The following is a 23,338-nucleotide window of genomic DNA, read 5'->3' on the forward strand; positions in this document are numbered from 1 at the left end:
ATCCAGCTATCCAATGGATTGCATAAAAAGAATATAAGCTCTACTAAATCTCTCAATGTACAAGGCATGGTCTTCAGATCTTTTTACCCCCGCTTTTTGGTTTGGTCTCATCTTGGTTCTAACTATATTTTACATAACCAATGCAATAGTCCCAATTTCACTGTAACCAGTCATGTCATCCTTATTTGGAGTATGTATTGACATATTGAGAATAAGAACACAAGTATAAAGGAGCAGACATGCACTCAACAGGTTAAAACAAAGTAGAAGTAATGAGATACTTAGGGAAAGAACAATCGTGAATAAAACTTGAGTTTAATCTAAAATGGGCAGAGGGTCTCAGTCGCGAGGTGAATTCAGTCGCTGGCTAATGCAACACCCACAGATTAATGTGTTGAGCTGCACCTCTGACTTGCATGACCTATTGTGTTACAAGAAGCACTTGTGTTACACTTCAGAGCATAGCACATTGGCAGTGGAGATTGCAATGAGCAAACGGTCATTCAAAATGCAATAAAGCACGAAAAGACTTCATGACCCATCAGTATAAGCACACATTGACAATCTTCATTTTATAATAGCATCTTACAATTTTAGCTTACAATTTCATTTTCTCAGCTTACAATTTCATCTTTTCATCTTACAATTTCAGCAGCAGTACTAGATAAAAAATTTCAGTGGGCAGAGGACTCAACACCTTCATCTGTAAGACTGTAAAAAAAAAATGAGATGCATCGTATATTCATCCTTAATAGTCAATCGTACAAAATCGTTCCCAAAGCAATGTTTTTTTGTTAAATGGCAGAAACTTTGGAGAGCATGCAGACATGCTGCTTTTGTGTCTTTATAACATTACATGATTCATATATGAGAATAAGTTTACATACTGTACTATGCTGCACCGTATTTTCAAATAGGAAACCATGTATGTAAATCTGCCCCTCACATCCGGAACCTATATTGTTTCAGATCAATATAGACAATGTCATTTGCACTGCATGGTATTCACTCACCCATTTAAAAAAAAAAAATCACAACTAGGTCTGTTCCATCATTGTAACGTTGTGCATGAATTGATGGACGATGCTCCTGACACAGGGCAGACTGACGATGGTTGATTAAGCAGAGACAGCACTGTTGTCTAATGAGATGGGATACCTGGCACCGCTACAAAACGCTCCTCCCTTGGTGAAGTTATGTCAATTATACACCTCCGATGAACAAAATCAAATCTATTGAGAAGGAAATTCACATTGAATTTTGAACTCAAGGGGGAATGTTTCATTAACACAATGGCATGTAAACATAAGATATTGCTCACAACACAAATTTATACTGTACATTTAAATTATTTGGACATAAACACAGTGAACATAAACAGTGCAGCCCATTCAAACCATCATCACAAAGCAATAAGGTGCTCTTCACTTCTCTCCATTTCCAAAAGCCCTGTTATTAAAGCTAGCAAATACAATTACCTCACAGACAAGCCATGTTGTTGCTCTGTCCGGAAAACATAATGCACTGAATCCAGTTAGGTTGGTCATTAAACTGGAAAATGTCCCATTCAAATCACCATGATAATCACTGTAAGGCAATTTCAAAGAGAGAATCTTTCATAAAGACAAAATTGCACTAAATATCACTGATCACAGGCAACTGGCCTGTGCAACCCATCATAAAATCATTAGCCTCCTCGCAAGTCATAATTAGGGAGTAGCCTAAGGTAAGTACAATCAGTGTTATATCAAGAGGACAACCAAACAACAATTCATATGTTAGGTCTCAGCAAAAGATTATTGCAAAAACACAAGTGCCTTTAAGTAGCCTTGCATTCAGTAGGGACGCTTTTCAAGCATTTACAATTCCCAACCAATGAAATGCCCAGTAATACACATTACCTTCACAAGCTTAGCCTGCACCTCATTTGCTACAATAGATAACACTCCACAGGATTTTATCAAAAAAAAGAAAAAAAAAAGACCCTACTAATGTAAAAATAATTCTAACATAATTATAGAAAACTGAGTTAAAAAACGGAAAAAGAAAAAGAACCAATATGTGCCTGCATTGTTATTGCGCAATACAAGTTTGCATTGATCTGTGCATGGTCAAAATAAAAATTACTCCTAGAAATTACTACTAAAGCATTAGGCGGTGCACTATTGAGGATTCTAGTTGGTTTCGTCTTGCCCCCTGCATCCGATTCTTCCATCGCCCCGCTCTATAGCTTGGACAGGGTCGTGAGCTGCAGCATGTCGTGCATGGAAGTGCAGATGGTCTGGTAGAGCTTCTCGACATCGGTCTCCGGGCAGGACTTCCAGGCGGTGTAGGATGCTACGATCCTGAACGAGGAGAGAGGCTTGCTGGGTAAATGTGGGACAATCGGGCCACAAGACTCTCTCTGAGAAGAGAAGACTGTCAGCTTAAACTTAGCCATGTTACATTGAAATGTCGGAGCAAAATTCTAACATATAATTTACATTTTTTACTGTGATGGCCAGTTCAAATTTTTGTGTGCATAATTTAATGCACCAGAATAGTGGTCGTACCCACGACAGTACAGTTCTAAGTTCAAAGCTATGCATGGTTGGCATCAAGATTGTCTTGCACTCCTTGAAAGAACAGCAGGGTATATGCTATAGCATTTTAGAAATATTAAATATACTAATGATCACTGGCTCGGCCATGAACACATCAAGTACTTCATTTTACCACAAGGGGGCACTGCACCAGCAATGGACTCACAGAGTGTGGGCTACACAACCCCATCAAATACACTCTTCTATATTAGCCACATTATTCCAATGACCAATTTATTACTTCTTTAGTTAAATATTCCTTAATTAGATAACTATTAACTATTAATTTGGTACAGATTATTCTGGTGTCAAATAATTATATTTCAATAGTAAACTACATTATTTTGGAATTGACTTTAAACAATGACAGAAGTCTGATGTTTGTGAAGCTTGATATGTCTTTGTGAACAACATTTAATCCCTTAAAATAGGTTGCTTGAATAGCTGTATGAGATTTCAATTTTTAAAAGCCCAAAACGGGCTTTACATGCGTAGATATGGAAGCAGTATTAAGATGTTGTAGTCATTACAACTGTTCATAATTCATACAGAGGTGCTACTGTAACTAAATATCTTGCTAGCTACTACATTCAGATGACCGGTACAAAACACAGTGCTGTGTGCAGTGTGTAGAATGCAGGTTATGTAATCCTACAGCCAAGAGGATCACTTGGAACATACTAATTGTAAGTTGATCTTACATCATCACTCATGCTAGACCTACCTGGGTGAAATACGTAATTGTTTTAGATTAAAATACTTTTCCATGCTTGATTGATCTTGCCTGGTGCAAAAGGACCAGAAGGTGTGGTCTGCACTTTTTTCATAGGTTCCAATACACCAGACAAGCTCCGTGAAGCAAATAAATGTATTTGAATCCAGAACAATGACGTATTTCACCCAGGTCTGATTGGTACGTACAACAAAATGTCACATTTATGGTACTGAAAATAACACTATCAGTATTTTTATATACCACAACATGGCATAACTAAATCTCAGCCCAACCTTACAACAAATTTTCGTGATGGGTCAGAATGAATTTTTACATTCCCCCTGAACGATGAACCCCATGTCAGACCCACCTGTCGTCACGGATGCGGTAGAAGACACCATAACCGTGAGGCACCATTGGAGCGACGGCTCCCAAGACAGTGGTGTAGCCCACCAGGCTGGTTGACAGCACAAAATTACCACCTCCGCCACTGAAAAAATACAAAGATAGGTTACGTATACAAGCCAACATACACTACGATCAAAGCAAACAGTGCAGTCCGTAAGTACAGTATTTGGACAGCGGCACAATTGCTGTTCTTCTGGCTCGGTTTCCAGCACATTGAAACAATGAATAATGAGGTTAAAATGCAGACTGTCACCTTTAATTTGAGGGTGCTCAATCACTTTCTTAATGCAGGTGTAAGAAAGCTTTCAGTATCTAGTCTTGATTCTTGGCTTTTAATTGTCTTTTGCCTGTGTGTTATTGCCGTTTGTCAACATGAGGACAGTAAAGGAAGCAATTTTGAGGCTGAGAAAGAAGAATGAAGGCATAGGCCAAACAATAGGCTTCCCAAAATCAACGGTTAAGAAGAAAGAGAGCACTGGTGATCTCAGTAATCGCAAATGGTAGGCTAAGACCTCCTCTACAGTTGATGGACAAATAATTTCTGCCATAATGACGTAAAACCCCAAAATACCTGTCCGATTGGAAACATTCTTCAGGGGCAGCTGTGAATGTGGATGTGACTATGGTCTGCAGAATAATTCACAACAGAACTACAAAGGCTACACTGCAAGATGCAATCCACTAGTTAGCTGCAAAGACAGGATGGCCAGGATACAGCTTGCTAAGAAGTACCTAAATGAGCCTGCAGAGTTCAGGAGAAATGTCTTGAAGATTGACTTGTGTCAGAGTGACGGCAAGAGAAAAGCGTAGAGGCTAAAAGGAACAGCCCAAGAACCAAAGCACACCCCCTCATCTGTTAAACATAGGGTTGGGGGTTATACTTTGGGCATGTATGGCCGCCAAAGGTACTGACACACTTGCCTTCATTGATTTTCTCTGCCTCATAATGGCTTCCTTGACTTTTCACTCTGGCCCTCATATTGACAAATGACAATAACAGACAATCAAAAACCTAGAACCAAGACTACTGAAAGCTTTCTTATACCTTTACTGAGTAAGCGATTAACTAATCAGAAACAGCTGAGAAGCCAACTGTCCAATTATTTTTGGTCCCCTAAAATGTGAGGAGACTGTATAAAAAGGATGCAATTCCTACACAGACCAACCAATATGGATTTAAATACACGGAAATTAAAGGTGACAGACTGCACTTTAACCTTAAACTCATGGTTTCATTTCAAATCCAACGCGCTGAAGTACCGAACCAAAAGAACAGAAATTGTGGCACTGGTAAAATACTTGCGGAATGCCCTGAATGCAATCCTATATCACATTTTCTGGTCATATTCGCCTTTCCTACTGTATGTTTATATTTTCGTTACATCACGTTTAAATTTTACCTTTTGGCGTAGAGCGGGTCTGTGAAAAGGTCAGGAACAGGAAGTCCCTCCTCCTTGGCAATAAGGTACAAGCCCAAGAGGTGCCGGTCAAAGCCTGTCAAAAATACACGATCAACAACCACATTCCTCCGAACGTCACACGCCAAAAAACCCTCTACACACCCAGGGGACAGCCAGCCAAGTTGACCTGAGCCCCCATTGTTACTAGTACACAGTACACGACTCATGGTAGATGCATTGATATTGTTTTGAGAGAGCGGGGATAAAGGCATTACCTACCTTTCCCTTTTTGTGCTTCCCCCATCAGCTTATTGTGTTTGGAGAAGGCTGCCAACAGCTTATTACGCTTGGTTTCAACCTGCGGGGATTGAACAACAGTCAGACATGCTTTTTTAGGCAGTTTGTGCCTGTCAATCATCAACAGACAGGCAGCTGACTGGCTGGTGGTGGCAGAAAGGGTGGGGAAGGGGGGGGGGGGGGGGGGGGGGGGGGTTTAGGGGCTGGGTTGAGTTGATGTACATCGCTCTGGATAAAAGCGTCTGCCAAATTCCTATAATGCAATGTAATGTAATGTAATGAAACAGGCCAGACGTACGTTGGCAGCAGGGTCTACCATGACCTGGCACCATTGCTGGGCCTCTAAGGTGCACGGCCTCATGGTCTCGGTGCGCCCGTGGTAAAAACGCCGCGTGGTGGCCGTCTCATAGCAGCTTCCGGACCTGTAGGGGGGTGCAGTAGCCTTAGCCTACAGTCTTCCAGTAGTTCTTGCAAAGGCTTTGTTTAGATTTTTTCAAAATCCCCAAAACTTCCCAGATTTTCAATGTTGTCTCAGACTCTTGGAAGCCACTGTATCAGAGAGCTTGCTGCTTTGTTTCAGAGAAAGCACCGTGCGGAAGTGTTGTGAACTCTCCATGCTGCACATACGGGGAATGGTAATCTTAATTCCTCTTGATATGTAATTGTGTTCATTACTTTTCATTTCAGTGATGTCTAACAAAGGGAAAAATTTGTTGTTGAACAAATGTAATATAGATCATAATGGGAGCTCAGGCTTGCACTGACACCTACTTCGAACAACCCCACCTCCTCACTTTCTTGATTGGGTGCCTGATATAACCAATCACAAAACTCCTACATGCTAATTAAAGGACAGAAAGCCTTTGTGCTTCGTGATAATCAGGGGAAGCAGAAATGAAATCATGGTCTACACTGACGGGTAAGAAAAAGGAACTCACTTTCCATGAAGCTGGTAGTAGGCCAGCTGCAGTGCCAACTGGACGAAAGTGTCTGGGTGGAGGTTCCTCTCCTTGATGGCAGCCTTTCCAAAGTCAGTGAATGCCTGGCACACAATCTGCAAGTCTTTTCCCTGTGTTCAAAGTCATATTCATGCCCTGTTTAAGCTCCAATATTATTTTATAGCAATTTCTATTATTATTACTATTATTATTAATAAGAGCTATTCATACCATGAAGAATAGATATTGATATTGAAATTCCTGGACTTTTAATCTTTTAATTCATACTGTATATAGGTGTCCCATAAGACCAGGTTTGAGAGCCTCTGTGCAGCAATAACAGATGGTGGGTGACTCACAGCTTCCATATACTGCCGTTTGGCCAGGGCAATGTCATTCCTGGATTTATCGTCCAGAGTGAAGACCAGCTCTTCTGCCAGCGGCATGTCACGGACAGTCATGGGTCCCTGAGAGGTCAAGTCCAGAAAACAACATAAACAATGGAGCATCATTCCCAACCCCACCAAAACCAGCTAAATCAAACTCCCCACCAACTGAACCTCACCCCCAAAACACCTAAAACCTCACCCCAATAAGCTAAACATCACCCCCCACCAGCTAAACCTCACCACCAACCAGCTAAAGCTCACCCTTGCCTAATTAAACCATTGCCACACCAACAAGCTAAATATAACCCCCGACCAGGTAAAACCACACCTCCAACCAGCTAAACCTCACCCCCCGAACCAGCTAAGCCTCACCCTCACCCAATTAAACCATCATCACACCAACAAGCTAAATATAACCCCCAACCAGCTAAAACCACACCTCCAACCAGCTAAACCTCACCCCCCGAACCAGCTAAGCCTCACCCTCACCCAATTAAACCATCTCCACACCAACAAGCTAAATATAACCCCCAACCAGCTAAAACCACACCCCAAACCAGCTAAAACCACACCCAAAACCAGCTATACCTGTTCCCGTGACCTGGGCTTACCTTCCACCTTCCTCCGCTGGCTTTCATCTTCTGATCCGTGTAATAGCAAAAGGACACCAGCACCATGGCATCATATGGCGCATGCTGCAACAGACACCGTCCACCTTTTACAAAGAAAGCAGCTACACTCTAACTATATACAGCAGATATCCTTAATTTTCGTTATAATAACATGAATTAAATGATTTATTTAAACTTAATGGATAACAATAAAAACCAAGATAGAATAATTAGACAGAATTCTCGTCAAATCCTTGTGAGATTTTGATGTGCGGCGGTTTTCAATTTTTCAATGAGATGAGAAATTCCCACAATTACAAACATACATCACAATTTGAGCCAAAGGTTCCATCAGCAAAAGTGATCCAGTTGTAGGATTTGTCACCCCAGCGTATAGTCGGGTCCCCAATCAGAGATTGTAATGTCATCTGTGCTATGAACAAACAAGAAATTTCAATCACCACTGTAGCATGTGAATATAAAACAAGATACGCCAAGCATTGGAAAGATGGCCTTCCCTACTAATGACACCCAGGAAGACTACATGTAACACAATTTCATGCTATGATCTCCATTGAACAAGAAGTGCAACAGCACTCTATCCAACACCCTCTCTGCTTTCTATCTGCCCGAATAAAGCAACTACGAAACTATGAGGGTAGACTGTACCATTCTGAAGACAGGAAAAAAGCCCCATGCCAAAAGATACCAACAGATGAGCAAATTCACTGGCAGGTTGGAAATAAACACAGAGTAGAACTAGTTCCTAATCAAAGATTACAGGCATCAGATACAGGAAATAGAACACACATTACATTGTTTTTACACTTTTAAAGGAGTAACATGGTGGTTGGTCACACTTTCTAGGTTTTTATATTGTAATTTCAGTATAAAATATGTCCATTCTTTTGTTTTGGAGAAGTAAGCGTTTTAAATGTATCGTCCTATTTCCAACGGGTCGAGAATGTTCTCCTCATCGTGCGTCACACGAGGACACACCGCTCCCCTAGCCACGCAGTTTGTGCCACTGGCTGACAGGCAAAACAATGCAAATATTTAACGTTAGGTTCACTTAAATTAGACTGCTTTTTAAGGACTATTAGATCATTTCTGGTTATATTCATTTAGCTATATAGCTAACGTTAGCTAGCCAGCTTGCTTGATTTCATAAGGTGACATTATCAATAACGTTAGCTAGCTAGTTTGCTTTCATAAGGATGTTAGAGATGAGAGTGTTATAATGGGATATTTATGCTTTGAAAAATATGTTTTAAACTACATTAAATGACTGAATAACAAAAAAAATTATGCACATTTGTTTTGTTGTTTAAAGGAGTAACAGGAGTTCAGGCAACATCTAATCTGTGGTATTATACACACATATTTATCAGATCACTCCATTTAAACCCTGCCCAACTTCACTTTATGCAATTGAACAGACATACCGCTGAGTAGTTTTCAGGTGTCGAATAAGGCATAGATTCATCCAGGGATACCACAAATAAGCTCTTCTGAATGGTCTCCAATATGGTCTTGTTCATGGGGTCCAAGCCAATGAGATGTTCCCGAGCCTGCGTTTGAAAGTAACAAGGAAAAACACGCAAGTGGTAATCTATGATTTTCTCATATGAACAAATGCCACATTTGAGACATATTCCCACCGGCATTTCTCTAGCAATGACCATTTGCGTTTAATTTCATTTCAACAAATTAATTTCATGTTCGTGGAGGGCCTGCCACTCCCACCCTGTATGGAAGTGTATGCAGGCAAAGCATGGAAGGACGAAAGTAGTGTTGCAAGTGTGCAGAAGCGTAGTTTGTGTGACACGTGAACTTCCATGCGAGGAGGAGTTTGAGCACAGTGGTCTTTGCAGTAACTTCACAACAATGGATGTAATAAAAGTAGTAAAGTGACCAAAAAAGGCAACCACACCGACAGTCAGAAGAAGAAAAACGTACAAGAAGGCTGCATGTTGTGGGGAACTATGGGAATTGAAGTGTAAGAATAGACCTGTTATGACCACCAGTCACCAAGAGCGGCAGCTAAATCCATCAAAACTGAGGAAATCACAGATTGCCACTTCAAACACAGGGAATACAGCATACACAGCAAAACAAGGACAGTGTAATTTACTGAAGGCATTACACCCAACAGCCAGATCCTCAGGTAATAAATAACTGAACAGCACAGAAGGGTCGAATGGGGAACGGATCAGGCCTCACCCTGGCCCAGCGGGTTCTCTCCTCAGTGGTCAGTGCAGCGACCCCTTCTCCCTCTGGCTCCCTGTCACAAGTCTGCTTGATGTACTCAAGCTGCCTGTGAGGGCAAGTGTCAAAGGAAGACATGAGTATCTAGAAAGACATTAGCATCTGGAAAGACTAAATGGCAAATGGCAGGCATTTTATATAGCGCCTTTATCCAAAGCGCTGTACAATTGATGCTTCTCCATTCACCCATTCATACACATGAATTTAATACTCTCATCATGTTTCATCAATGCCCTCTTGTGAAAAATACATACACACACTCACACACCGACGGCGATTGGCTGCCATGCCAGGCCCTGACCAGCTCGTCAGGAGCATTTGGGGGTTAGGTGTCTTACTCAGGGACACTTCGACACAGCACGGGCGGGGGATCGAACCGGCAACCCTCCGACTGCCAGACGACTGCTCTTACTGCCTGAGCCATGTCGCCCCCTGGCTACATACATAAAAGACTAAAAGTGGATAATTTGATCACCTCTCATGACCGCTCATAGATTTATCTCTAATGTGTCTGATGAAACCCTGTCAGGCCATCCCTGCGGTAAAATCCTGCTATGCCAGCTTCACCAGCTCAATTTTCATAAGCTGGTCTAGAAGGGTGTGGGCTGGTCAACCAGCATGGCCAAGCTGGTCATGAAGCTGGTCTACATTACATTATTGGTATTTGGCAGACGCTCTTATCCAGAGCGACATACAGTTGATTAGACTAAGCAGGAGACAATCTTCCCTTGGAGCAATGCAGGGTTAAGGGCCTTGCTCAAGGGCCCAACGGCTGTGCGGATCTTACTGTGGCTACACCAGGATTAGAACCACCGACCTTGGGTGTCCCAGTCATTTAGCTTAACCACTACGCTACAGGCCGCCCCCCAGCACAGTGGTTAAGGTAAATGACTGGGACACCCAACCACTACGCTACAGGCCGCCTGCTGGTCTAGCAGGGGATGAGCTAGTGCTCTTGCTAGCAGTACAGTTCTGGTTAGAGGAATCAAAACATGATCAGACATGAATCAGACATGAATCAGACATGAATCAGACATGAAAGTGACCAAATTCCGAGCCCGTTGGTCAGTTAGCTATAGTACCTCAGGATCTCAGGCGGTGTGAGAATGGAGCCATTATGAAGGCCTTCAAAACTGAACATCCGCCCTCGACACATGATCACCATGTGGGAGGGGCAGGGGCCTTCACTCTCTGAAACGACAGGAGGAAATGGACCAATCAAATTTCATTTTAAATGAACATTCAAAGGCTCTAGGTACACTTAGCAGAGCCTGCTCTTACCAGTCTTAAAGTAATTGAAAATGGTATCCTTGGTGATGCCAGGCACTTTACAGGTGCAAAACAGCATACGGAATTGATCCATGTCAAGTGGTACGTTCCCTGCCTTGTGGATGGCCAGCTTTTCACTGAAACAAAGGTCACACATTTCCACAGTATTAAATTGTTCGCTTGCTTACTTACTTAGAAAGGAGTGTAACATCACTTTAAATACAATTTCCTATTTTTATTAATCACACAAATACGACTCATTTTAACAACCGTGTATTGTATGTACGTATAAACTGTTTGTTATACAAACTGTTATGGGTACAGTGGCAGTGCCTCGAGTAACAAACCCAGTTAAATGACCACGACCTACAAGCAGTCTTTTGAGCATGTCGCCTTATAACTCAAATACTGGGCTGGGTTCAATTCCACACATTCCCTTTCCTTGCCGTCTTCCCTAAAGGGAGACATTTCCTGACCACATTTGTGACGTGTAACAAGCAAACTTAACAGGTGCTCTGCAAGGGAGGACAGACGATGAACAAACCAAAACAGAACTGAACGACACAGCCAACATGGGAAGCAGCCTCAGCTCAGTATTTTCTTTTTCTGCCTGATGACTTTAATGTTTACGGATAATTCATAATAACTACCCCAGCTTATTTTAATTTACTACTTTAACATTAGTGAGGATTTCTAAAAACACAAACAAAACACATGTAGGTTAAAGTATCTGAGAAAGATACATTCTCAGTTCTTAATCCCTCCTCCCATTCCTCAACAAACACCAAACACCAAACAAATGTTGCCTCTTCCGTTTGAAAGCAAACTGATTCGCTCCTTCTGGCTTGTATGAAGTCGAAGTTTGGAGAGAGTCCAAGGAGAGATTATGACAGGGAGACAAATACCAGTGATGAATAGGTTCATTGAAAAATTACATAAGAGCTAGTGTTTTTCCACTCGTATATTGAGATGGTGGAAACTCCCAACCGGAGGGGCACATGAGATAAAGTATTGGGGAAATTTCCTTTGAGGTATGAGAAAATTACAGTGAGACAAACAGAAGTAATGAATATGGTCATTAAAAAAGTTGCATAAGAGATAAATGTCTTCCTACTTCCTACTATATTGGGGACATTTCTTATCAAAAAAAAAAAAAAAAGGTACACTTTTATACGAGCTAAGGATATATAAGGAGTGAGCTTTAAGACGTTAAAAAGCAGAGAAAAAATAAGAAAGAAGGAGAGAAGAAAAAACCCTCTTAGAATTTCGCTGTTGAAGATATCTATGGGCTGTTGAAGAGAGAGCAACGCAGGACAGCTGTAGTCAAGCTGGAGTGGCGCGCTCCCTCTGCGCGCCACTCCAGGATCTGGATATGGAGAACAGAGTGATGTACGCGGTGCGGACTTAGCCCAAGAGTTGTGGCAACAGGACTGATGTCTAAAGAGCAACGCAGAACAACTATAATCAAGCTTGAGTGGTAATTATAATCTCTATTACTTGTATAAGTAGGAAAAGTAGCACATAGAAGTTCAACTTTTTAAGTTTCCTTTTATTTTTATGTCTTTTATTTTTCATTAAGGTACTATATAAGGTAGAAAAATGTAGAGAAGTTTTTTGAGTTCAGATAAATATAAAATTCTAGGAATAGTTTCTTTTGAACGTCCAGAAGGGGGAGCTATAGGATAAGGCCAAAGAGGATGGGTATTTGAGGGGTGTACCTTGAATTTTAACATCATGGTGGAAAGGTAAATTAGAAAGAGCTAAAGGGGTATATGTAACTTGCATGTGATCAGCAAACTGAAAGATGATATATATCCTGTAATCTGTATAACTCTATTCTTTTGATTGATTATAATAAAGTATATCTTACTATAATCATATGTGATAAAGATTCTTTTAGAGGAATACATTGAATACAGGACATCGTATACCAGATTTGCAAGCCGCCATGATCTCATGCGGGGATGAAGTACGGAGATTCCTGGGGATGTCCCTCTCGTACCTGCGGAGGAGGTCCCAGTACTGGAGGCTATACCAGAGGCTTATGCTGGTCCTCTCCAGCTGCGTACCAGCCTGGGGAGGCCAGCAGTGCTCCAGGTAGGGGGCAGGGCCGCCGAAGTTAACATTGAGCTGAGAAGGGATCCGGACCTCCAGGTACGCAGAGTTGAGCCACCATTCCTCCAGCTGCAGAGCACACACCCATTAGGGCCAGGAGAACGACTGGAGGGGGTCTCACACTTTTACACTTACTTACACCTGCAGTCCACCGGTTTATTACAGTTATTTAGCTGAAACTCATCCAAAGCAATTTACAGTTGATTAGACCTATTCCATGCAGGGGAAAATCCCCCCTGGAGAAATGTGGGGTTAACACACCGGGGTTTAAGGTTCTGTTCACTGAAGGTCAGATTTAAAAGTCAAATTTACCTTTTTTTACCTGCAACTCCCTCAACTATTCAACTTTCAGGAAAATACCAATTTTTGATTATGGTGAAATCAGTATAATAATTTACCATTTCTATATTTGGAGTCGATTTTCTCAAAACCTGACGAACCTTTGGACGAAATTTTGATTTGAATTTATCTTACCATACCTCATGATAATTGAAGTATGTACCTCTGAAATGATCTGGAAGACCAAAGATGCATTTTCAGTGGAGCGTAACCTTAAACCAAATGAGCATAACCTTAAACCAAATGACAAAATGTAAATGTAAAATGTTAACCACCAACCTTCCGGGTCCCACTCATGTACCTTAGCCACTAGGCTACACGGCTCAGAACACATATGGCTCAGAAACATACCCAGTTTCTTTTGGCCCTCCCTCTCTGAAGTAACTTCTGGTGCAAATCTTTGCCAACCCCTTCCCCAAATAGTTTCACTATCTGAGAGGTGGCTTGAAATTCCTTTTCTGATGCGAATGGCTTAACTGAAAATAGATGTTACAGAAGGTTACAAACTACAACAGAGGACATTTCTAACAGAAAAAGACAGACAACGCAAGTCATTATTAATATTGTAATACAGATAGGCCAATAGTGTGTGTACAGAGGGCAAAATAGACAGCAAAAGAATACAGTGCTCTTACACACCTCATTATCAGGGCAGCATGTATGCAAGTTGTAACAGAACAACTTGCCCACTTTTTTTTAAATGCGTACCTGCATCCAAGTATTTACTCAAAGTTCCTTCTAAAGTCGGGACTGGAAGAGGAGGCAAGGACTCCTGATACTGGAACGTGCGCTCCACAGTAGATTCAAATACTTGATTATCCATGTTCTGTCAGGGAACTACAAAGTAAATAACAGTTGAAATATTAATGGGAGGACAGTTAAGCGAGATTCATACAACAAATAGCTCGAATCAACCCACACAGGTTTATTTTGATTAACACAATTAGCGAGCTGATTATCTAGAAGCACTCCAAGGGTTTTCAAACTGGGTCTCGGAAGACCACCATGTACAGTGGGAGCAATAATTATTTGATCCCTTGCTGATTTTGTAGGTTTGCCCACTTACAAAGAATGGAACGGTGTAGAATTTTAATCATAGGTACATTTTAACATTGAGAGACAGAATATCACAAAATAATCCACAATAACAACATCATATAAATTTTATAAATTTTATATCATATTTTCACATGAAATAAGTATTTGATCCATAGAACAATAGGACTTAATACTGTGCAAGCACAGAGGTCAGTCATTTGTTGTAGTTTTTCACCAGGTTTGCACAGATCTTGGGAGGGATTTTGGTCCACTCCTCTTTGCAGATCCTCTCCAAATCCTTAAGGTTCCAAGGCTGTCGCTTGGCAACTCGAAGCTTCAGCTCCCTCCACAGATTTTCGATGGGATTTAGGTCTGGAGACTGGCTAGGCCACTCCAGGACCATAATATGCGTCTTTTTGAGCCACTCCTTTGTTGCCTTGGACATATGTTTTGGGTCAATGTTGGAAGACCCATCCATGACCCATTTTCAGTGCTTTCACTGAGGGAAGGAGGTTGTCGCCCAGAATTTCCTGGTACATGGCCATGTATACGATACGGTGAGGTTGTCCTGTCCCCTTAGCTGAGAAACACCCACAAAGCATAAGGTCTCCACCTCCATGCTTCACAGTGGGGATGGTGTTCTTGGGGTTTTACTCAGCATTTCTCTTCCTCAAAACACAGCGAGTCGAGTTGATGCCAAATAGCTCTATTTTGGTCTCATCTGACCACATCACCTTCTCCCAAGCCTCCTCTGGATCATCCAGGTGTTCTTTGGCAAACTTCAGACGGGCCTGTACATGTGCCTTCTTCAGCAGAGGAACCTTGCGCGCGCAGCGGGATTTTAATCCTTCACGGTGTAGTGTGTTACTGATGGTTCTCTTTGTGACTGTGGTCCCAACTGCCTTCTGGTCATTAACAAGCTCCTCCTGTGTAGTACTGGGCTGATCCCTGACCTTTCTCATGATCACTGATACCACGAGGCAAGATCTTGCGTGGAGCCCCAGACCAAGGGATATTGGCGGTGACTTTGTGTTTCTTCTAGTGCTGTCAATCGATTAAAAAAATTAATCGAATTAATTACAGGCTTTGTAATTAATTAATCTAATTAATCGAAATTAATCGCACATAATGATATTTGCCGTGAGAAGCAAAAAAATGTTGTAAAAATGTTTGAATGCAAATGGATTGTAGTAGATGAGTGAATAAATGAACATAATAGACATTATTTACTTTAAAAGATCAACATATTTTATTTCACATCTTTTATTTCACAAACGGCCATAATATTGAAACTAAGATATGACCTAATGCCTATGCAATAGACCGTTCCCCTTATTGCAATGCATCCTGGGTCCTGTATCCAGGAAGCAAGAAAACCCATTGGGTTATATGGGAGTTTGACGACAAATTATGGAAAATCAAATTACATCTTGTGAAAAATCTTTACGTCTTTCAACTCAACCTGACCCCACGACTCATCCATGAGGTCCGGGTCTAGTTTTGAAGTGTTGCAGAGGCAAGAAATCGCTGCAGAAGTTGCAGATAAATGCACGCATCCCCGCCGGCGGCAGGCGGGGCCGGGGGAGGACGCCCTTACCCAGGCAGCCGGTCTTATGGGGCTCCACCGGAGCTCGCTACAAGAGGGTCGGCGGCAGAGGAGGACCCCGCACGTTCCTCCTCTGTGCCGACCCTCTCATAGCGAGCTCCGATGGAGCTACAAGACCCAGTGCCCGGGGAAGAGCATCCTCCCTCGGCCCCGCCAAATTCAACTTCTGCAGCGATTTCTTGCCTCTGCAACACTTCAAAACTAGACCCGGACCTCATGGATGTGTCAGGTTGAGTTGAAAGACGTAAAGATTTTTGCAAGATGTAACTTGATTTTCCATAATTTGTTGTCAAAACTCCCGTTTTTCCACCGGGCTCACTGCTATGTGTTTTGCGTTGAGGTGATATTTTAGGCTCGAGTTACTCCGATGGTACGCAAATTCCTTGCTGCACAAATTGCACAGAACCGTACTCCTGTCAACAGTTCCATCCAGCCGTTTTTTGAATGTATATTTCCCATTCAATACGCCAAGCAACGTGTTCTCATCAGCCTCCATCTTGTTTGCAAAGCTACTGGCCAGTGACGTACGGGGTCAAGGGCATCACAGTGCATAATTAATTGCGTTAATTTTTTTTACGCGTTATTTACTCCATAATTAATTAATCGAAATTAACGCGTTCTTTTGACAGCCCTAGTTTCTTCCATTTTCTAATAATTGCTCCAACAGTTGTTAACTTCTCACCAGGCTGCTTGCTTATTTTCTTGTAGCCCATCCCAGCCTTGTGCAGGTCTACAATTTTGTCCCTGATGTCCTTAGACAGCTCCTTTGTCTTGGCCATGGTGGAAACATTGGAATCTGATTGATTGTGCGGACAGGTGTCTTTTGTACAGCTACATAACGATGTAACAAGTTGACACAGGTGTTTTGGGTAATGAGTTGAGATTAGGAGTGCTTCTTAATGGAAAACTAACTGGTCTGTGGGAGCCAGAATTATTGCTGATTGGTAGGGTATCAATTACTTATTTCTTGCAAAAATACGATAATAAATTTATAAAACTTATATGATGTTGTTATTGTGGATCATTTTGTGATATTCTGTCTCTCAATGTTAACATGTACCTATGATTAAAATTCTACACAGTTCCATTCTTTGTAAGTGGGCAAACCCACAAAATCAGCAAGGGATCAAATAATTATTGCTCCCACTTATGTTTTTTTGTTTTGAAACTTGAATTATAAAAAGCTGTTGACTTTTTAACTGGAAAATTCATTTCATACACATTCAATGTGCTTTAAATCAAATATATTTACCTATGTAAAAAACCAAGCTGATTTACAAAACCTCATCAATCATAGTTTCACTATGTATAGCAGTTTCTGAAACAATGATTGTTTTGGTCCAGGGGTTTTGAAAAATATTGATGAATATACATATGTATATACATTTTATTTATTTATTCAATGAACCTTTATTCAACCAGGACAGGCTCTATTACGCAAAGCCATTCTCCCGCTGTGTGTCTGGTTGACAATTGCACCACAGTCTGCCAACCAGATGTGGTCTATGCAACTGCATCTGCTCTATGCAACAGTCTGGCGCCAGTCGAGAGATAAAACTCTTGTATTATTCTGTGCAAACAGCTTGTACTTTTTTTTTTCATATTGTAAATGTACTCCTTCATACTTGTTTTGTGTTGTGGAAGTGGAGAGGTAAGGTTCACACCAGTAATCTAATCACCCTGTTGTACATGTGTGCAGACATTCCCTGCTAGATACACTACGGCAGGGGTGAGTGCCACACCTGTATGTTTTGTTTGTTAGTCTGATTCAGTGTGGTTTCATAGGTATTTGTGTTATCTGTTTTCCTTTTATGTAAAAATCTAGTCTGTTTATTTAGTATTTTGTTTCCTTTGGCACTGCTCACCATTCCCTTCCCCTGGCCTGGTTATATTTGTTTGATGTTCACCAAAGTTGTAAATGCACTACCACAATTTATGCCATTATAAAGCACACTTCAGTAATTTCAACCCTGTGTTGTTTCACCGTCATTACATTATTTTTTCCCCAAAATTCCACCAGTTAATTTTTTGTTCAGCACACTTTCTACTTAGAAAAGTGTGCTCCCAAATACACTCAGGGAAACCTCATAAACATGCATCCAATCTGGCACTTAAAGTACAGCTTTCACAACTTTCTCATGTTCACTGCACTTGGTAGCACATCATGTAATAATATAAGTAGGCAGCATGTTTAGACACAATATTTATATATATATATATATATATATATATATATATATATATATATATATATATATATATATATAAGACAAAGTTGTTGCAAGCTGTTCATGCATGATTCATTCATTAATCGGGTGTTGTGGTGCTGCCCTGCTGGGCTGCAAGAGCTGCATATATGCTAGGACCTGATAGACTACTCGACTAGTAACAAGACACGTATCGATTCGCACGTATTCCCTGTGAATTTAAAACAGTACAGTTAAACATTAACCCCATAAACATTTCCATCGACAGTAACAACGTGCAACCATTAAATAACCGAAATAATTTAGCTCATTGACGAAATACGTTCTCAGACAATTCCGGAAAAAAACCCCCCATCGCACTGGAGTCTTCCGAATAGACAGCATTAGCTGAGCCCAGAGAGAAACGCCAATAACAATCCAATGTTACACCATAAGTGCAGTAGCGTCCAGAAACAACCAAGTTATCAAACTACCTTATAACGATATGGTTTGCTTGCTACAAAACTAATTGCAGGAGCAAGTCAGCTAAAGACGTAGGTAGCTAATGACAGACAACGAGCTATATTTAAATAAATAGCAAACGTTAGCTCGTATTCGCTACTTAGCAGTATTCGAACGACATTAGCAAAATTCGAATTAAAATAAACACATATTTCTTACCAGCTATACATTTCAAAACGTGTCACATATTATGTTCTGTGAACTTTCTGCTCTGTTTCTTATGTTTTTCCATCGGCACATACCTTGTGTAAAGCATCCACTTGCATCCACTGAAGCTTTCTTCACCTTTAGCCCAGTGCCCTAGCTGAACAGGGAGAAGAAAAAAAAAAAAGGATGAAAAAACACAGAAACTGCGCATGATCACGAGTTGTGTGAACAAAGATGATGTATTTAAACAAGATGGGCCACTCCTTATTTTTGTTGATGGGGTTTTGCCGAATGTTTTCGTGTGATTTTTGTGGGCAGTATAAAAGGATTCAGATTTTCTGTCAAATGTTTTAAGTATGAAAATGATGCATCAATGTATGGAGCCAGACTATGACTACAATGCATGAAAAATATATTAATAAGTAATATAAAACAAGAAACAGAGCCAACATTGTCTAAGCCAGGTGTATTTGCACACCAACAGACTACATGTTGCAATGGAAGAGACTGAATGTTTTTTGTTGTTTATTTTACAACACATTGTTTGTTTCTCAATAATTCTTGGATTAAGTAAATAAAAGATACACATTTGTCATTCCGTCCAATTTATTTAAAATGCTGTTCAGTATTTTAAGTATTAATGCTGTTCAGTATTTTTAAGTATTAAGTTCAGTATCTTATCGTGACCTTGGAATTATAAGGCTGAGTTCTGAGTGGATTTGAGATATTGAGCTTCAAAGATACCAAAGTGATTTGATAAAAAATGTGGAATTTTGTGTGTAAAACTTCACACATACACTCACCGAGCAGTTTAGTTTATTTTTACTTTATTACACATAGTTATTCATGCCATTATCTAATCAGCTAATTGTGTGGCAGCAGTGGAATGCATACAGTCATGTAGATACAGGTCAGGAGCTTCAGTTAGTGTTCACATCAACCATCAGAATGGGGAAAAATTTGATCTAAGTGAATTTGACCATGGAATGATTGTTGGTGGCAGACCTGGTTGAATAAAGGGTGGTTTGAGTATCTCAGAAACTGCTCATCTCCTGGGATTTTCACACCCAACAATCTCTAAAGTTTGCATAGAATGGCCAGACTGGTCAAAGCTGAAAGGAAGGTGACAGTAACAGAAATAACTATGCATTACAACAGTGGTATGCAGAAGAGAATCTCTGAACACACAATGCATCATAACTCTAAGTGGATAGGCTACAGCAGTAGAAGTCTAAAAATAAATCTAATAAACACTTAATAAAGTGCTTACGGAGTGTATATATAGTGCCCTATAGACAATGTATTAACAGATTTTTGTCAAAAATGTCAATTAGAACCTCATAATTCTAAAATCTTGATTGAAGATTGATTTAGTTGCTTGCCTAGGGGGCAAATGCACAAAAGCCCATCATATATTTACTTTTGTCCTTTCATCATTGAGAAACACACAATAAAATCCAGTAAAATGCATAAAAAAGTGTGCCAATGTCTTGGTCTATATCTGCAGTGTCCATGAACAGAATACTTCCATGTGGCTAACATGGCCCTTATTAATACATTATTAAAAAAACAACTTTTGGTCTGCATGCACCATTTTGAAAATAATAATCAGGCCCCTATGACAAAGTAGCTGAATTGCTTATAATTATGTTTGAATTGTTTCAGTACAATGGGGTATACAGTTACTCAAGGACATAATTCAATGCCTCAGTTAATAAAGAATGGGAATTTGCCCTCCAAAAGAAGCAGTTCTAGTTATACAAGTCATCTGTGATCATGTTCCCTGGTTCTGGCCACGGTTCAGGCTGCTGGTCTTTTCAATGTGGGGCCTTGGCAGATTATAGTGTTCCCTCACAATCCTCCTCCAGTTGCATCTTACCCTGAGTCGGTGGCAGCTATGCTTCACTGAGCGTTTACTTATGAGTTGGGACAAAGGCCGACTGTGTCCGAGTTCCACAGGCCCCCGGTTGCAGCTATTGTCCCCCAGCTCAGCAGGAAAATAGGGCACAGCACAGAAAACGCACAATTAACACTGGTTTCCCAGGCAGTCTGCGTATGGCTTGAAAATGAAGTTCCTTGAAAATATACATTCAAGTTATCTTATCAAGTCATTTGGTTTAATGAATTGCTGTGCATGCTAACACTTTTTACACTTTGTGGTGAACTTGATAATTTCCTGAATGAGAGACCTGTACATTGTTTTAAATACTGTATTTGTTCTCTTGTGAGGAAACTGATGAGTACTTTCTCACAGCTCCCAAATTTCCAACAGCAGCAGCAACCGTGCATTTAGTTTTATTTAAAAAATGTTTTGTAACATTTAGGTATAGTTTCGATTACCTTCTCAAATGTGAAAGTGAATTGGCTTTCATGTAATGATGCACTTGTTACTTGGTTCCTCTTCTGTTTGTTTCCTTTTGAATTAGCCCACCTATATATAATTTGAGAAAGCTTTATTGGGTTAATATGATTATTATATTTATCTTCTCATTATTATGTCCAGGAAAGACTAGGGCTATAAAGATAGCTTATTTTTAATTTCAGAAGAAGGACTGGCAGTTTGTATAGGCAATAGTTGCCTGGTTTTATCTTCTATTCTGTAAAACACTTTATGTGACATTTGTGAACTTTATGTGACATTTGTGAAAGAAAACTTTGTGAAATTTGTGCTACAGTCCCCTCAAAAAGTATTGGAACAGCAAGGTAAATTTCTTTTTTTGCTATATAGAGAAGACAATTGAGTTCGCGGTCAAAAGATTTACATGAGCTGACAGAATTTCAGCTTTTATTTCCTGGTATTTTTATCTAGATTTGTAAACAACTTAGAATATATCACCTTTTGTATCAGACCACCCAATGTTTAGGTGAACAAACTTATTGGAACATGTGACTGACAGGAGTTTCCTGTAGCCCAGATAGATTCATCCTGTGAGATTAATTGATTAACCCATAAATAGACCAGTAAGTCTACTCTCGGTTTTAGCTTGGGTTTTCCCTTTGAATACTGCACTTATGTTAGAAAAGAAAAAAACAACAACATGAAGACAAGAGAGCTGTCTTTGGGAGAAAAGAAAGCCATTTTGAAGCTTAAAAAAAAGGGGAAATCATTAGGGATAGCATTCAGTGACATCAAAACAATATCCATAGGGCAGGGGTGAAGGTACCTCAATCAACCGTTTGAAGACTTAGAGAGCAGCAATATAGAGGTAATACCACAAGATGCAAACCACCCATCAGTAATAAGAATGGGAAGGTGAAATTACAATTCACAAGAAGTACAGAGATGAGAACAAAGTTTCATGGACTGATGAGACCCTGATTAACCTCTACCAAAGAGGTAGAAAGGCCAAAGTGTGGAGAAAGAAGGGATCTGCTCATGATGCAAAACATACAAGCTCATCTGTAAAGCATGGTGGAGAAAATGTCATGGCATGGGCTTGCATGGCTGCTTCTGGATTGGGATCACTAATCTTTATTGATGATGTAACTCATAATGGTAGCAGCAGGATGAATTCAGAAGTCTACAAAAATATTCTGTCTGCCAACTTACTGAGAAATGCGTCCAAACTAATTGGGAGGAACTTCATCATGCAGCAAGACGATGACCCAAAACTTGATTTGATTATGGATAAAAAGTGGAAGGTTTTAGACTGGCCAAGCCAATCACTAGACATTAACCCAATTGAGCATGCATTTTACCACCTAAAGAGGGATATTTTGCAAGGGATATGCTATCAAATATTAAGTGTTATTTACTTTCAACCTGAAAATGTGGTGGTCTGATTGCAAAGGTGCTATGTTCTAAGAAGTTTCACACATCTAGGTGTAAATACCAGGAAATAAAAGCTGAAATTCTGAACTCTCATCTTGTGTTCTGTATTTTTATCTCAACCCCAAATGTATTCAGTGTATTGCAAAAACAAAGGAATTGGCCTTGCTGTTTCAATACTTTTAGAGAGGACTGTATATGAATAAAGTTATCATTACTATATTAAAATGTTTTATACAGTACTGTATATAGTGCATGAAATATATTATTGCGCAATACCTCTCTCCATCCATCCATCCATTTTCACCCGCTTATTTGGAGTCGGGTCGCGGTGGCAGTAAACTAAGCTGGGTATTCCAGGCGTCCCTCTCCCCAGCAACGCATTCCAGCTCCTCCTGGGGGATCCCGAGGAGTTCCCAGGCCAGGAGAGATATATAATCTCTCCAGCAGGTTCTGGGTCTACCTCGGGGTCTCCTCCCAGTTGGACGAGCCCGGAAAACCGCCAAAGGGAGGCACCCGGGAGGCATCCTGATCAGATGCCCAAACCACCTCAATTGGCTCCTTTCGACGTGAAGGAGCAGCGGCTCTACTCCGAGCTCCCTCCGGATGTCCGAGCTCCTCACCCTATCTCTAAGGCTGAGCCTAGCCACCCTACGGAGGAAGCTCATTTCGGCCGCTTGTATACGCGATCTCGTTCTTTCGGTCACTACCCAAAGCTTGTGACCATAGGTGAGGGTTG

At 40.7% G+C, this 23,338-nt stretch overlaps 1 protein-coding gene across 3 annotated transcripts; it reads right to left on the reverse strand.

Annotated features, from left to right (window-relative positions):
* Positions 1 to 295: 295 nt before the first annotated feature.
* Positions 296 to 21,310, reverse strand: crot (carnitine O-octanoyltransferase). 3 transcript variants are annotated; one of them, XR_009708092.1, is made up of 19 exons: positions 20,710 to 21,310; positions 18,926 to 18,987; positions 14,040 to 14,168; positions 13,683 to 13,807; positions 12,880 to 13,061; positions 10,890 to 11,014; positions 10,691 to 10,799; positions 9,564 to 9,657; positions 8,786 to 8,911; positions 7,667 to 7,768; positions 7,341 to 7,424; positions 6,700 to 6,807; positions 6,341 to 6,471; positions 5,701 to 5,824; positions 5,385 to 5,463; positions 5,106 to 5,199; positions 3,668 to 3,787; positions 1,479 to 2,345; positions 296 to 1,232 (listed from the first exon to the last, which is right to left on the reverse strand). XR_009708092.1 is itself a non-coding variant. In XM_061232313.1 (18 exons), exons 3-18 carry the CDS (start codon positions 14,152 to 14,154, stop codon positions 2,225 to 2,227), a joined length of 1,839 nt encoding a protein of 612 aa, XP_061088297.1. In that variant the 5' UTR covers positions 14,155 to 14,168; positions 18,926 to 18,987; positions 20,710 to 21,310; the 3' UTR covers positions 296 to 2,224. The 3 variants fall into 3 exon arrangements, 2 of the variants coding, with proteins under 2 accessions (XP_061088297.1, XP_061088310.1); XM_061232313.1 differs by having other exon boundaries at positions 296 to 2,345; XM_061232326.1 differs by lacking the exons at positions 13,683 to 13,807; positions 14,040 to 14,168; positions 18,926 to 18,987; positions 20,710 to 21,310 and having other exon boundaries at positions 296 to 2,345; positions 12,809 to 12,934.
* Between the last annotated feature and the right edge of the window lie 2,028 nt (positions 21,311 to 23,338).

The sequence above is a fragment of the Conger conger genome, chromosome 1 (genome assembly GCF_963514075.1).
Source record: "Conger conger chromosome 1, fConCon1.1, whole genome shotgun sequence".
NCBI lineage: Eukaryota > Metazoa > Chordata > Actinopteri > Anguilliformes > Congridae > Conger > Conger conger.